General features: G+C 43.0%; 1 protein-coding gene across 4 annotated transcripts in view; it reads left to right on the top strand.

Annotated features, from left to right (window-relative positions):
- DIS3L2 (DIS3 like 3'-5' exoribonuclease 2) overlaps nt 1-16,457 on the top strand; it is a 203,712-nt gene that overhangs the window by 60,755 nt on the left and 126,500 nt on the right. For all 4 annotated transcript variants that reach the window (XM_087740589.1, XM_087740590.1, XM_087740588.1 and 1 more), the window contains exon 7: nt 6,275-6,509. In XM_087740589.1, the coding sequence (XP_087596715.1) occupies nt 6,275-6,509 (235 nt within the window). The remainder of the gene's footprint in view (nt 1-6,274; nt 6,510-16,457) is intronic.

Here is a 16,457-nt window from a genome sequence, read left to right as displayed (position 1 = left end):
GTAAAAAAAAAAAAAGACCCAAACCCCAAATCACAACAAAAAACCCCACTCTAACCTTATTGCTATTTTAAAAGCAATGCCATAACTGCTCCTACTGAGACTAGTCTCCTTTACTGAGTCGTCGTCTTTGCCAGAGCTGTTTGGTGCACGTGGGCTTATAAAGAGAAGGAAGGGTGATTGGGACAGGTGGTTTTTCTCTTATTGGAAGTGCCATCCTTTCTTTAGCCAAGGAGGAGCTAGAGCGAGCCAGCCTTTGTTTGGTTGCTCTTTTCGGAAAAGCAAAGCAATATTTATGGTAGCTTGGCTCTAGCATGTATGTATGAGCTGTGACAGCATCCTCATGTTAGCCAGGCTCCGTTCCTACTCCCTCGTGAGTGAACATTAGGGAACTGGCTTTTAAGTGAAGCCTGTTTAATATGGCAAAAGCTGGGAGACTAATAGATGCAGGTGTTCGCAGTATTGGTATGAAATGTGGTGTTTGTATTAGTGTTGTGGTAGCAACGGTCTTTTTAATGGTGAGATGGTAACTTGGTCCAAAGCCCCTGTTTTCAGCTGTCTTCCTTTAGAAATAACCACTTTCAACCTGTTTCTGTTTCTCCGTCTTGTTGCTTAACTAAAGCTCAGCTGCAGAGGGGACCAACAACTGACCTAAACTTTGTCTATCTACCGAGTATTGAGCATAATAACTTGTCTATAGCTAAAGTAGAATTTGTGTTTGACCAAAGTATTTTTTGGAAGAAAGGCATCTTACCTTGGTTTGCAGACCTCAGGAGGCAGGCTTGGGCTGAAGACCTTATTTCCCTTATAGCTGTTCCCATTTTTAGTCCTCCCTGTTTAATGTGAGCTCCCTGCCTGCTGTAAATCTGGCTTCAGCTTGCACTCACTGGTGACTCTGTGGCAGCTTTCTGCAGCAGCGTGAGGAGCCTCTTTGTGCATCGTCAGTTTGCCCCAGTGAAGACAGTTACCATTAATGGTTTGTCACTTCTAAAATCTTTTGGATAAGTTACAAATTTTGGGTTTGATTACTCATGATGAGGCATTTTGCTGGGTTTTGACTGACTGAGGGAGAAGAGAGATTGTGCTATATCATCTCCATTCTTCCCCAGTATCCTTAGGAAAATACACATTGCACAAGTCTGGCATCTCTCACCAGTGCAGTATTACAGAGCTAAACTGTTTATAATACTAAGGATCCTATTGCCGAGATTTTTGTTCATTAGAAATCTTTCACATTCTTTTCAGAGTCAGCGATTTCCAAGGCAGACCCATTCACAGGCATGTGTTGCATATTCTTAGATATTTGAGTTTACTTTTGGCTATTCTACAAACGTTCTGGATTCAGATCAGCCTTGTTCACCAATTGGACTTGACTGCTCTGCAAGTCTTTGTCATCCGCGAGTTTTATTACCAGTGACTTAGTATTTAGTTTCAGATTATTGGGAATGCTTGGCCTACTGCAGACCTCTGTGGAATCCCACCAAAAACCTAATTCCCAGTGGATTGTTCTGTGTACTTGTGGGTTTCCTACTGTGTGTTCATTGCAAGACCTCCTTCGGGGGCTTTGGTGAATTCTGGAGCAGCAAGAAGGACATCTCTCAAGGGGTCTAGCTGACCAAGTTTGGCAAATGTGATAAATGTCATAAGTGTACTCCTTCATTATCAAATCTAAACACTTTTTTTGGGTGGTGGTTTTTTTTTTTTTTTTAGAATGAGTCATGTATCTATTTGTTGTTTCTTTTTTAAATGGAAGCAAATGCTGTCTTTGAATTTCTGAAGGAGTTCTGCTATGGAAAAAAGGACAGCGAAAACTGAGCACAGGTAGTTGGATGTTTAAAGAAGAATTTAAGATGCTCTCTGCTTGAAGTAATAGTGATGTCCTGGAGTGTGGTAGGCAAGTTTGACCTGAAGAATCCCAAGAGTAGTAGGCTTCAGTGGAAATGTCTAAAATTTAATATTTCAGTCCCTCTTTTTAATACCAGCATTTTGAGTGAGATGAAGAACTTCACTTCTATTGAATCTGTGTTGAAAACAGCTGTAGGGAAGATGATCCTGCTTCCTTACCTGCATCTTACCTGCAAGATGATCCTGCTTCCTTACCTGCTTCCTTACCTTCCTTACCTTCCTTACCTTTTCAGTGAGGGAGGTCTCTTTGCACAAGCTTCTGTTGTTGAAAACAGTGACCTTAGCCATGCAAGGTCCATCTGTCCAACTGTGTCTAGTCCAGCAGTCATCCATGTCTCATCTTCAGATCTGTGAGGATTCATGGATTGCTTGTAAGGATCAGAGATGACTATGGAAGAACAGCAAACCTGTTAGTATCAGGCTTAAACACTTTGGGGGCTTGGTGCGTTTATTGGAAAAAGCCTGTGGTTAATAGCTCAAGGATGATTGAAAATCACTGGTCTGGTTCAGCAGTTTGACATTATAAACTAATGCATGAGTTGTTAACTATTGCCATTGAGGAGGCAGCAACAAAAACCCTATACTTGATCTGAGAATAAACAGGCCTGGGCTTTGTCCATGTGTGGATGTGAGGCTTAGGTGGAAAGTCTATGAAAAGCTTGGAACTAACAAGGCAGATATAAGTTTGCTTCTGGCAGATAAAGCAGTTTCTTCTGCGGCTCAGGAGGTAACCCTTGTGCTTTCAGATGCACAGGCTCCTGGGTCAGTTTTCTCTTGGAAGAAATTCCTCCCGAGTAAGGACAATTGTTCGTTTGATGGCTACTTCAAGACTGGGCTGGATGCGGCGAGGTAATCACTCTGCTGTCCAGATTGTACGTATCCATGCCAGGATGTACTTGCCCACTAGCTGTTTTTATTACATTTATGGTTGAAAAGGGATTTTCATTGAAAGATCCTGTGTTCAGTCAGCTATGACTTTACAAACGAATCACTGTGGGGCAGAAACTTGATGCTTGTTCAGTGATAGATGTTTGTTTAAAGTTGGAAAACTTAATGAGCCACTATCTTAGGGATCAGACATTCAAATAAGCAACTGACGTTCATCAAAATGCTCATTAAAAGATTTTTTAATTAAAAGCCATATGAAAATAATATAACCATAAAGCTGACATTTGACTTCCCAGGTCAGGAAGTTAAGGTCCTTTAAGGGGTTTTAACCATGCATCCTGGGATGTTTGCATGGTAGCAGAGTCATGCATTTCATGCATATGCAGCACGGGGGAATCCCCTCCTTCTGGGTTCATGCAGAGTCAGCTGCACTGGCAAAGAACGATGCTCTGTGCTGCACATACGACTACGTGATACTTAGCCAATTCTGTATTGGATTTATTGTGCATCGCTGAAAAGTACCGATATGTTCTAACTGTATGTGTTATGTCGTGTATGAGCCTCAATAGCATAGTAAGAAATAGCAGAGTGCAATATCATCAGTTTCTGTTTTCTGAGATGCTGCACATAAGAAATGCTTATTCTGTCATGGTCAGATTTGCTGCTGCTCATATACAGAAGGATCCTGCTTTTTGGAGTATGTGTGATGAGCTCATGTTGGCCAGCAACTCTCATCATCTTAAATGGAGTAATTGTATCTATTAAGCTCCCAATTTTGTAAAGTCTTATGCAGCTTTCCAGTCTTGTGATGTACAGCTTCCCTAAATTTTTGGTGTGATGTAAAAAATCTTGGGTCAGATTCCCTGCCCTGTTATGTATGAGGTCAGCCTAAATGATCTGTCTTGGCCTTAAAAAGAAAACAAATCCTATCACCCATGCTTTCCAGCATCTGGACATTTTGCTGTTCTACGCTGCATGGAGGTCAGGATTTTGTAGACTCTGGAAAACTTTACTTAAAAATCCATTTGCAAATCCATAAGGAAATGTGTGACTGGGGGCTTAGGTAGTCACAGCTGGAGTATCATGCTAGCTAGCGACAGCAGTGTGTATCCTCTAGCTTGGGGGAAGCACAGTAATTTTAGCATACAGCATTTAAAAAGAAATTCGTATCTGCTGCCTTCTTTAACGCAACGTAAACTCTTCAAGCATAAGCTTTTCAGTGCTGCATCTTTAGAGAAGCACTTCCTATCATTCAGATATATTCGATGTTGTTCACTGCATTACATATAGAAAGCTTTGTAATTTAGCACCCAAAACACATCTCGCGCTCTCCAAAGAATGACTTGGAGAGGAAGAAATTCAGGCAAAACCTGAAGGGGTTGAAAAAGTGAACTCCTGCTGCAGTTGCACACTTGCACACATCTGGTGCAATTGAAATTTAAGAGCTGAATACATCCACATCTGACCATGGTAGGGTCCAAACGTTACTGTTGACACTGGTTTTATTTTTGGATAGGCACACTGGCAAAGTCACTAGCGTGTGGAGCCTTGTCAGCTCACTAATCTAATAGACTGTTCTTGCCCAGACCATTGTGTGTCAGTATTTTATGTACCAAATGCAGCCAGTTTAATAATTGGCCGTTTTCCCACCTTCTGCCAAACTTTTTCCCTTTTTGTCACAATTTAATGTTTGAGTCAAAATCTGCTATGGTAACAAATTATATACATATTAAAAAATGAAAATAAAGATGGAAAGCAGAGTCACAAAAGGTAACGAGAGTTCAAAGTAATGCCATCTGAGTTTTTTTTTTAAGACTTGAATTCAACTCTGTTTTAAAATTGATTTTATTGCTGTTAGATATTGTGAAAAGATTACAAAGAAATGGGTACTGCTTGAAAGCATGACTGTAGCTCTGTATATGTAAAATTGTGAAAGTCTTCCCTGTACAGGTCTGATTTGATCTATTTGCTTTTTAGTTACTAAACAATAATCTGTGGAGCTTTTTGGATTGTGTTTTTCTTACTTGGAATGGTTGTCTTCAGCTAGGACCTGTTGAGGCTATTTATGCTTATTTCTAGTGACTATATCTATCATGTAAAGTATGTTACCAGAAAGTTGTTGGGTTTTTTATTTTTATTGCACTTTTTAAAGGGCCCTTCACTTGCCTTGCTGGTGGCATGAGTTGCTGCTGTCACGTACTGGGTTAGCGATGCTGAGGGCTGGGGACCTGGGAGGAGCATCTCCAGGGAGTTACCTGCCTGGCCAACACCAGCACTAGCTGGAGAGGAGCTCAGTCGCTGGGTGGGCATGGGAGTGGGGTCACCCAGTTTCTTTGAGATTTTAATGTTGAATAGGTTATTTCTTATTCCATGCTGATTTGAATCTCGCACTGAAGTACCACAGCTTGAGTGAAACTTAAATGCTTTTGAAACAAAAACCTGGATCTAGGTTCCAGGGCCAGGTAGGTGCTTGCGACTCACTATTGGTTGCGTGAAGGATGCTAGTAAAGGCATGTGTATCCAAGGTATGAACCAATTTCATCATTATAACCTGAGACGGAGCAGTTTCTGCCTCTGTCACATGCAATGAGGGATGCCACCCAGGTCTGGCGTCTACTTTACTGGGACATGGGTTCTTCATGATTTTGTTTGATGTGATTACACATATGGTTTCTCCTTCCCCTGTGCCATTGCTGCGCTAAAGTGGGGAGAACTCTGTAGCAATGGTCAGTTAGTTATCTGAATTATCAGTTAGTTAATGGTTAAGTAATTTGTACTCTAATTGAGTTCAGTCCTCTCGGTAATTTAATTAGGAGATTTGTATAAGTAACAGCAATAACTGGGTGCCTTTAACAAAAAGACCAGAGCCTAAAATAAATGCAACGCTTGGTGCCTTACCAAGCTGTCACGGTTCAGTTCCTCCACAGATCACAGGGTACCGTGTTCTCTGGTCTGTACTTTTTCAGCCTGTTCCTAATTGTGTGTTGGGGAGCTCTCCCGGAGATGCGCTTTGACGTGATCCCAGCATTCACTGGAACTGCTTGAGTGTTGGGACGTGCCAGGATGATTAGTGTATCCCGGTGAACAATGGTCTAAGCAACTCATTAAATTGTAGTGTATCATCCTCCCTCTCTGTGCTTACTCCCAGCTTCTGGAGAGCCGATTAGAGGCTTGGCAGGAACTGTATGGTTATGCTCTAGATACGCTTTGGATACATTATTGTCACAGTTGAGGTATTGCAAAAGCCGTGCCGTTCCCGTCTTTATCCTAGTGAGGTACCTCTTTTGATTGTGCAATATCTGTGGCTAATTACATGGCAATTGCAGTGTGCCACCAGCCACCCACAATTCTTTGTCAGCTCCTTGGGGATGCAGATGAAAAAGGAAAGATAATGGTTTTTTTTCTGCAGTCCAGTGATTTAGCTTGCCTCTTTTTTGTTTTGGTTTTGTTTGTTTTTTTTTTTTTTTATCCCCTGCTCCTTCAGGTAATAAAGCCAGATGGTAGTGACAAAGAAACAGAAGCCACACATGAATCAGATGTCCCCGAGGATATGCTGGGGACTTGTGTTCCTCGAGAGACAGCGAGAGGCGATGCGAAAAGTCCGGATGTCATTATAGAAGCTCAGTTTGATGATAATGATGCAGAGCATGGACAAGACCACTTGCAGGATACGTTGGCTGATGACATTAAGAAGCTTTCCCTGGATACCTGTGAAAAGGGTGAGTAGATCAGATTGCTGATTTAAAGCTTTATTTGAGCAAACTGTTGAAGTGTTACTTTGTTGCCTTGCTTTGCTGCAAGATATAAAATACAGGCGTAAAAGCTTAATGCCTTACCACTTCTATCCCTTTCTGCTAAACTGCCTTCATAGTTTTGAATGGATATTAAGGGCTGGGTTTTATGTAGTTTTGATTGATGCAAAGTAAATCTGTGAAACAGAAGTCACACCTTTAGATTTGCAGTTCTCAGGGCTGTCTGGGGACTGCTGGTTGCTGTTTAATTCAAGATGCTGCTGTAGCAGTTTTCTTCATCGTAGCTTGGCTGGCCAATCTACGTGTCTCAGTTTGGGGATAAGAATATATTTCCTTGGGGGCAGTTAGGGTTGCTGCTGTTTTCAAACAGTTGAGTTATGAGCAACTTAAAGATTTGGTCCATTTAAAAAGAAAATTGCACTAAAACCTAAAGCCAATTATGCAATCTGTTTTGAAGGCAAACCTATTTTATTCTGAATCTGAATTCCATCCAAACCATCAAGTGTTGCTTAGGGCAAAATAAAATAGGCTCCCCTGTCCCAAACTATGCTTATGCTGCTCTTTGCATGTCCTTTCTAGCACTAAATCCCTTCATGAAGAGCTGTGTGTTGAAAGGATTCTGACAACTAGCACACTTAACATGTGCCTTCAGCTGCTGGTGAAAGATTTGCCAGGACAGATATTGTGGTGCGTTCCTGATGCGTGCCCCAGTTGTCTAGAAAAGATGACAGCAACTTAGGGCATGAGTAGCTCTTGGTCTGTGACAAATCTTAGTGGTGGTTTTAAAGCTGTTCTATTTAATACCTCGTGTTTTCCTGAGAGACTGCTTTTGAAGGTGCATGGACCTCTGCCTATACTGTTGGTAGACTTCCATTTTTCACACCCATCTGTTAATAAAACTGGAAGTAACATTTGAGTGGAAGTGTTGTAGTTTTTATGACAAAACATTGGTTTCAGCTCATGAATGGAGCTGCCACCTCACCAGTTTGTGATGCTGTTTCCTTCTGGGTACCTCCACTGTCTTTGAGTTACTGCCAAAGTATGTGAACCAACTTTCGTCTTGTTCCATTACTTTCCAGCATAGGGCTTGAGTTGGGAGTTACGCGTCTTGTCTGCAGACGTTTGACGCAGCTAGTTATTAACCCCATCTTTTTTGCAGTCTTGGACACTGTGTTATAGCTGTACACCTTTGAGCTGCCACTTTGACTCTGACTCGACAGTTCTGAATCTCCTAAAATGCTCCTGGGTCATGTGTTGTGTTTGTTGCATCTCTGTTGCTTCTGATAGCAATGCCAAATTAAAATTCAGAGAAATAATTCTGATTTGACACCAGCCTCTAAAATAAATACAGACTTGAGCCAATATTTTACATTACCTGTATAACAGTGCTTTAGTGTAAAGGCTTGATGAGAGTTACTTTTCTTGATGCATCATAGTTCCTCGAAACGCTCTGGAGTGACCTGTTGTTGGAGGTTATCAAGTCATCTCTTAAAATCTGTGCCATCTGAGTGGTTTTTGCCATTTAGTTCTGTCTTTGGAGAATACTTGTAGGGCAGATGTTAGATCAGCTTATTGTCTACACAGTTGAAATCCAACCTACTTTTCCATTGCCGTTGCCTCAGCCAGCTGTTTTCTTTTGTTTTCAAGGCCTTTCCGTGTTCATCGTTAACAAGCCTTGTGGCTGGTGTGGATGTGCTGGTGTGGATGTGCCAGTTAGATTTCTGCTGAGTTTGTATTTTGCTATCGCCTCTTTTAATAGTTGCTTCAGCTTCTTTGGCCATATAATCCATATGGATTTTTCTCAGCTTTCTTCTTGCTCTGCTTTTTAATGCCCTCCTTTTTTTATACATATAAAGTTTACGATGCTGCTTTTTCTGAAGGTGTTTTTGAGCAGTTGATGATTGCTTTGGCTTGTTTCCTGTCTTTCATGCAATTTCTCATATCATCACTTATCCAGATTTTAAGTCTTGCCTGGAAAACAGCTATAGTTATTCTAGCGTCAGTGATAACTGTCATGAGAAAAGAAAAGATCCTGCCAAATTCAGTCTTCACAGGTGTGGCTCAAAATGTTGTTTTAAAAGGACCGAACATACACTTTTTCAAGGCAGAACTTAGCTAAGGCCGTCCACTGGAACGTGGGACTGGCACTGGGAGGCAGAGCACTTTGCAGGGTTGGACCATAGTGAGTGGAAGTGCCCTTCCCTGTGTAACGTGGGCCTCCCGCGGGGGGGCTGCCGGGCTGATGCTGCCCGTTGAACTTTCCAGCTAACTGCATGTGAGTCTCTTCTTTTATGTTACATCCCTTCTGCTGGAAACAACTACTGCGGCAAAACAGAGAGAGGTGGATGGAAGATGAGATCCCAGGGGGGATTTCTTGCTGACCCACCAAAACTGGTGCTTTATTTACTTTCCCCGAGAGCATTGCTTTGTAGGGTTTGTTACACAGACTCATTGCATGGCCTTACGCACAGGAGGGACCAGGAGGAATAATTTGTGGCCAGTGCAACTCTTAAATGAACACTTGCAGTGGAGTTTCTTCTTTTTTTTCCCTAACATAGGGCTATCTGAAGGTTTCAAGCTGGACAAAGATGCCATCAAGGGTATCGTGTTTAATAAAATAAAAGCAAAAATGTCTATCATGTTCTTGTGTGCACTTATGTATGTATGTATATGCATACATATATATGTGTATATATAAAAAGATCCATATATATATATATATAAAAGACCTAAACAAAATCCAAACTAAACAAAAAAAACGACCAGATTTCTGGGGGTGAAAAGTATCCTTAGCTACCCTAATAGAATCAAAAGTAAATTTTACTCATTCTGGGGTGAAAAAAACACAGCCATGTTGCTCTAGACATTACTAGACGGTGCTCAAATCTTTGTGCATGTACACAAGCTCTGCAGATTGCTGCCTCTCAGTTGCAAGATGGCTTTTATCTGTTCTGATGGAGGAGTGGAATTACACAATACTTTGCTGGTGGCTCATTAGTTCTGCTACTGATGGTCAGAATGAACCATGAAGAATAAAAGTAGATGTGTCATTCGAATAAGAGCACTCTGGGTCACGCTGGGAGTGCAGGCTGTTTTCATATCTTTTCTGCCCTGGCCTGTGTCCCATCCCTCGCTGTGGGGCTGTTCCTCTTCAGAGCACCAGTCGCCTCCTCCATCTCTAGTTACACGCTGAGGCAAAGAATTTTGGGTTGGCCCTTGCTGTCAGAAGCTCTGAAGCATGAAACGTTGTGTACGCTGATTATGGCCCAGATTTGAGTGGACTGAATTTCCCTGAAGTCACTGTTGGGCTTCCTATGCCTCTGTAGCGCTTAAAGCAAACTGGTAGAAATTGTTATGCACGGGCTTGCAGGCTGAGACTCGGATGTTGGATCTGTCTTCGCTAAATGATGCAGTTATGAGAGCTGTGCTTCCTGCCCTTCTCTTCCTAAGACCCCAGAAGGGACGGAGTAAGCAATAGGGAAGTCCACAGAAGTGAAGAGGCCATCACATTCAGCCTAATTCTCAGCCCATGTACTTTCTGAAAGTTCTTGTGCTCATAAAAGTGCGTCAGCCTTGCTTTGCTCAAGGATATCTAAATAAAAGTTCATAACTGGTGTCACTATGCCAGAAGCTGTCTTGGTCAAACGAGTTTGCTCTGCTTTTCTGAACTCTTTTTGCAAAGAAGTTGAGTTAAAGGTCATCTTCAGAAAAGTCTCTGATCTAGGAAGTGATGAGCCATTTTCCTCTCCAGCATGCTGTTCTACACAAAGAGCAGTATGATCCTGTTCCAAAGTTAGATTTTCTTAATGTTAAGTTTTGGTCATTGGAGGTAGGTCTTTTTTAGCAAAGTTGGAAATCTCTTTCCTCTTGCATTTTCAGCTGTATTTCCAAGGTGTGAATATCTCTACAAGCTGAACAAACTTTCTCTCTGTTTTTTTTCTTTACAAAGACAGTAAGAATGAGCACCCTGAAGAAAGTTTCTCGGCTCCCTTACCTACTGTCCTTCAAACCCTCGCTGGGGTCTCTATGCCCTGTTGAAATGCAGGCAAAGAATAAGGCAACAGTATCCTGGCAGTAGTCTGAACATTATTGTGTACACAGAAAAAAAGATTAATTCTCTATAGTGCTTGGTATTGACATGCAAGTCCTCTGTGTTTTACCCCGAGACCTCAACTTATTCCATGTCACTGCTATCCAGAGAAGTCATCCGCCAGTCGACACAACCTTTGCCAGGTCTGTAATTCTTTTCCTGAATCCTCATTTACATTGACTACTGCAACAGAGGTAATGTAACTTTTATCTTATCACTTCGTGCTGAGCTGGAATACATTATTTCTGTGACTTGGCACTGCAGCAGAAGGATTTTCCTTATACTCCTTTTCAATATGTAATAAAACCCAGAAACTTCTCTGTATCCTCCCAACCCAGGAAAAGTGCAAAATGTTCTGTACAGAATACTTTACAATGCTGTATCCTTACACATACTCGGTGTCACGAGTTTCATACAAATGTGAGCTGTCTCTTGTTAAATATTGGAATCAAATTACTCTGATAAAGAAACATCAGCAATCAAACAGTAGCAGCTACTTGTACTCTTGAGAATGGCAGCTGTGCTCATAAAAGTGCCTCAGCCTTTCTTAGCGAAAGTATATTCAAATAGAAGTTTGTAAAACTGTGTCGCTATGCCAAAAGCTATCCTTGTCAAACGAGTTTGCTCAGCTTTTTTCAACTCTTCTCATGAGAGATCTTACTTTCCCAGATATGCAGAATATCCTGCTTCCCATGGGGTGGCTCACAGAAGTCATCAAGTTGGTGGACTGGCTGCCCTGGCAGCAATCAAATAGTTGTATTTGTTCAGGATTTCCGCTTACGCCTACACTTCTGCAAATCAGAGTTTGAATATGTGAGTGTCTGAGACTTGCTCACTGCTTTGATGTAATGAAGTTTGAATAGAAATAGCTCATTTACAGGCAGAGTAAACTGACAGCTAACTCAGCCAATTGTGTGATGGAAAATTGAATTGAATAGCTGATGGTTAATAGGTAGAATTGACAGAATTTGGGTTGGAGCTGCTGCAGAACTTGCTCTTGTCTGTCTGTTCAGCATTGGCCAGGTGGACATTGGTTGGTCTCTTTTCAAGTTAAATGTGACTGTCAGTCTCTAATAGCCTTGGTAAGGTCAGAAATTATAGTCTAAAATTGCTTGGTGTCCACACTACTGCTGACTGGAGGCTGTTACTGAGTATTTTGGGATTACTTGGCTCAACAGAAGTGGTGGCATTTGGTTCCTTCACAGCATGGTTGTTTGATAATGCATTAAGCCATTCTTTTCTCAAAACAATGCTCTAGAGTCAGTGCTTAGAAAGGTTTTTGGATCCTTCTAGCAAAGGAGAAAAATGTATTTATAATCTAGAGTTTAATTTCTGTTTTGCACTTCTGCAACTTCTCATGCGCTTCCATGCCCCCTCTTGTAATTTTGTGTGCTCTCTCTCTTCTTTTAAGCTTGACTAGGTGCCTACCTACCTTTTGTGTCTTCCTCTGGCACCTGGAGCCCTTCTGCAGTTAGCAGTGTCTCGTATTGGTGTAGGCAGAGTTTAGGGAGATACTACTATTCCTGTCCTTGGCCAAGGCTGGTAGGGAAAGGATGATGGTGACGAGAATCTGGACCACATGCTGTCCCTCTGCTCTGAGCAGGTCCCCCCTTCTTTCGGTTTAGCTGCCATGAAATCTCTGACAAATTTGGAGCCCACCAACATCACTGGCTGCTGGAAGGAATAAATGTTCTTCTCCCTCCTCTTCAGAGGCTCCCGTTCGCTCCGAGTGCTTTTAAGGAGTCTTCACGCTTCTTTCCTAGCCTGCAGCTTTCTGGAGATGGATCGTCTCCACTGCATAGCTCTTAACATTTCTAGGCCACAGCAGAGTGAAAGCTCACCAAGAAATCTTCTCAGTTACACGGCTTTTAATAGAAATCCTTGAGGTGGAACTGTCAAAAATCAGATCGGTTTCACTCTGCTGAAGCCTGGAAAACCAGCAGAGATGCTGGAGCCGTTTCAGCTGCTCAAGACAGCTCTGTATTAGTTTATCCTAAGTTCATGTTTGTGGGTCTCTGGATCTAGCTCTTTTGGTTGTTGCTATAACTTTTCTTAAATGAGAGCATAGATTTCTTAAAGAATAAACAGTATAGCAACTTAAGAAAAGTGTTCTACTGGTATTGAACAAATTGGGCTTTACAGTTGCATTGATTAAATGCTACAGGCTGAATAAGCTCCAGTTATTCTTTTGTTGCACAGCTGAAGCCTGCAATGGAAGTTAATGTTGGGAAAGCTTCTTATGCTGTTCTTCCCTAGTAAGTTATCTTGACCCCCAAATGACTTCTTAAGTAAGGAAAAAAAAAAAAAAAGATTACTTATGCAATTAGGTAACAGGAATTAGATTAAGTTTAGCATATTACCATCTGTTCCTGAATTCACCTATGTTTCTCCTTTGACTTACAAGTTTAGGTCAAGTAAGTGAGAGGGCATGATACTGAGAACGAACAAAGATAAACATATTAAGAGTATGGTCATTGTTAGCAGCAAGGTTTCCAGGATGAATCAGATGGGGGTTCATTCAGCTAACATATTTTCCATGCAATAGTCAAATTGGACACACACACTTTAGGAACAAATGCACATGCAGGAAGGAAGAACATTAAGCAGATAGGCAAAATACTCGACGGAAATGTTTTTGTAACATTTTAATTTTACTTGCCATTAATGTAATAAAACTGTATTTATGTAGACTGCAACACTACCTGCTTTTTTTGAGGTTTAATTCTGTTGCAATAAAGCTTCCAACCCTCCTGTTGACTGGCAGCTTCTCAAGGCCATGAGAGGGCCAGGAGGCCTGAGTACCCGTGCTGCGGTTGTAGTAATGTTAGGTGGCTACTGAGACAGCTGTGATTTGATCTGTTGGGCTAGATGGCAGCTTCCCGAAGTTATGTTGAATTTTTGTTGTGGGTCAGGCTTGGAGGGTTCTAAGGAAAAGTGACATTTCTGTCTCATCATTCTACCATCTCCTCCATCCTTCCTTGTGGAGGTGGCTAAATATAAGTAAATAATTATAAGCTTGGCTGCATTGCATGTGTAAGGAGCCATCTATATTCACCTCGTCACATTGCCTTTGCCTTGTGTTATTGCAGATGCTTGTCTCTCTGCTGTACGCGTCCGTTGTTATGCCTTTCCTCTCCCTCTCTGAGGGTCTCCTCCCACCTGTGCATCTTCAAAACTCTTCTTGGTAATCATCTGAGTTTCCTGGTCCTCATATTCAGTGTGCTGTTGGGCATGCAGGTGTGTGAGTTCAGGTGTTTAGACATGAACAGCTGTGGCAGGTTGAGTCTGCTTAAATGCGAATTCAAAATAAATGTCTCTAAGGAAGTTAGTCCTGTTTGTTAGACACGCAGCTCTGTGATGAGACAACTCGGGAGTGCTGCATGGTTTGGAGCGGCTTTGCTTCTTACCTGCAGAGCCCTCTTGCATTGCACGTGGGAGCTGCGAGGCTGATTTTGGACAGGCCGCACATGTTAAATTCCAAAGCTGTTGGCTTAACAGTCTCATCACAGTGAACTATCTGTCTTTCCTCCATCACAGTTGGAAAGCTCTGTGTGTGGAGATAAAAATACTCACAAAATACTGCTGCTTCTTGCATGATATTTTCTTAAGCAAGCCTTCTTATAGCCTGTTTAAAATAAATTCCAGTTTTGGATAGTACCTGGTACCAAGTGAAACAGCACTTTCCTCTTTTCTTTTCCTGAAGAGACCAGAGGCTCTTCAGCCTGCTGGGTGAGACTTCAGAGAGAGCTCACTTGGACTTCTGTAATGTGGACTCCATGGGGGAGAAATCTGCCAAGGTCATAGAATCATAGCATGTCCCGAGTTGGAAGGGACCCACAAGGATCATCGAGTCCAACTCCTGTCCCTGCATAGGACAGCCCCAAAATTCACATCATATGTCTAAGGGCGTTGTCCAAATGCTTCTTGAATATTGTCAGGCTTGGCCCCGTGACTACCTCCCAGGGGAGCCTGTTCCAGTGCTCCACCACCCTCTGGGTGAAGAACCTTTTCCTAATGTCCAACCTAAACCTCCCTTGGCATATCTTCCTGCCATTCCCTTGGGTCCTATCGTTGGTTGTCAGGGAGAAGAGATCAGCGCCTGCCCCTCCTCTTCCCCTTGTGAGGAAGCTGTAGACCACGATGAGGTCTCCCCTCAGTCTCCTCTTGTCCAGGCTGAACAGACCAAGTGACTTCAGCCGCTCCTCATACGGCTCCCCCTCTAAACCCTTCACCATCTTCGTGGCTCTCCTCTGGACACTCTCTAGTAGCTTTGTATCCTTGTTGTACTGTGGCGCCCAAAACTGCACACAGGACTCGAGATGAGGCCGCACCAGTGCAGAGCAGAGCAGGACGATCCCCTCCCTTGACCGGCTGGCAATGCAGTGCTTGATGGACCCCAGGACACGGTTGGCCCTCCTGGCTGCCAAGGCACACTGTTGGCTCATGTTCAACTTGCTGTCAACCAGAACCCCCAGATCCCTCTCCGCGGGGCTGCTCTCCAGCCTCCTGTTCCCCAGTCTGTACGTACATCCAGGGTTGCCCTGTCCCAGGTGCAAAATCCGGCACTTGCCCTTGTTAAACTTCACACGGTTGGTGATTGCCCAGCTCTCTCATTTGTCCAGATCTTTCTGCAGGGTCTCTCTGCCCTGGAGAATGTCAACGGCTCCTCGCAATTTTGTGTCATCAGCAAACTTTGGTAACAAACCTTCCAGTGCTGCATCCAAATCATTTATGAAGATGTTAAAGAGCACTGGCCCTAAGATGGATCCCTGCGGAAGGCCGCTAGTGACTGGTCGCCACCCTGATGTAACCCCATTTACTATAGCCCTTTGAGCCTGACCCGTCAGCCAGTTGCTCACCCATTGCCTTATGTGTTTATCCAGCTGTATGCTGGACATTTTGTCCAGGAGGACACTGTGAGAGACAGTATCGAAAGCTTTACTGAAATCCAAAAAGATTACATTGACTGGCTTCCCTTGGTCAACTAGGTGGGTAACCTTGTCATAGAAAGAAATTAAGTTTGTTAAGCAGGACTTTCCCCTCGTGAACCTGTGCTGGCTGGGACCAATGACTGCATTGTCTTTCAGGTGTTTTTCAGTAACTCCCTGAATAATCTTCTCCATAATTTTGCCAGGCACAGAGGTGAGACTGACAGGCCTGTAGTTTCTGGGGTCATCCCTGTTCCCCTTCTTGAAGACTGGGACAACGTTTGCCAGCTTCCAGTCAACTGGGACCTCTCCAGATTCCCAAGAGCATTGAAAAATCATTGAAAAATTATTGAGAGAGGTCTTGCTATGACATCAGCCAGCTCTTTAAGTACCCTCGGATGAATCCCGTTGGGCCCCATTGACTTATAGGGATCCAGCTGGAGCAGCAAATCCCACACAAGTTCAGGGTTGGTTGGGAGTTCATCATTCTCACAGTCATGGTTCTCTAGCCCAGGACTCTGGGGGTCCCAGAGCCCATCATTTGTGTTGAAGACCGAAGCGAAGAAAGCATTAAACGTCTCTGCTTTGTCTGTGTCCCTGTTTGTGAGGTGACCATGCTCGTCAAGTAACGGGCCAATTTTATTTCTGGCCTGCCTTTTGCTATTAACACATTTAAGAAAGCCCTTTTTATTGTCCCTCACAGTACTGCCCAGCTTCAGCTCTAATTGAGCTTTGGCTGTGCAAATTTCCTCCCTACAGTGGTGAACAGCATCTCTGTAGTCCTCCCATGTCGCCTGACCTTGCTTCCACTGGCCACACGCTTTCTTTTTTTGCCTTAGTTCTAGAAGATCCCTGCTCAGCCAAGCCAGCCTTCTACCTCGCCTGCTTGACTTCCAA

Source organism: Nipponia nippon, unplaced genomic scaffold (assembly GCF_047370975.1).
Source record: "Nipponia nippon isolate SJK-2023a ecotype South Korea unplaced genomic scaffold, ASM4737097v1 scaffold_7, whole genome shotgun sequence".
NCBI classification, from domain to species: domain Eukaryota; kingdom Metazoa; phylum Chordata; class Aves; order Pelecaniformes; family Threskiornithidae; genus Nipponia; species Nipponia nippon.
Note: the sequence above shows the minus strand (reverse complement) of the source record. Positions and strands in the feature narration are given on the sequence as shown.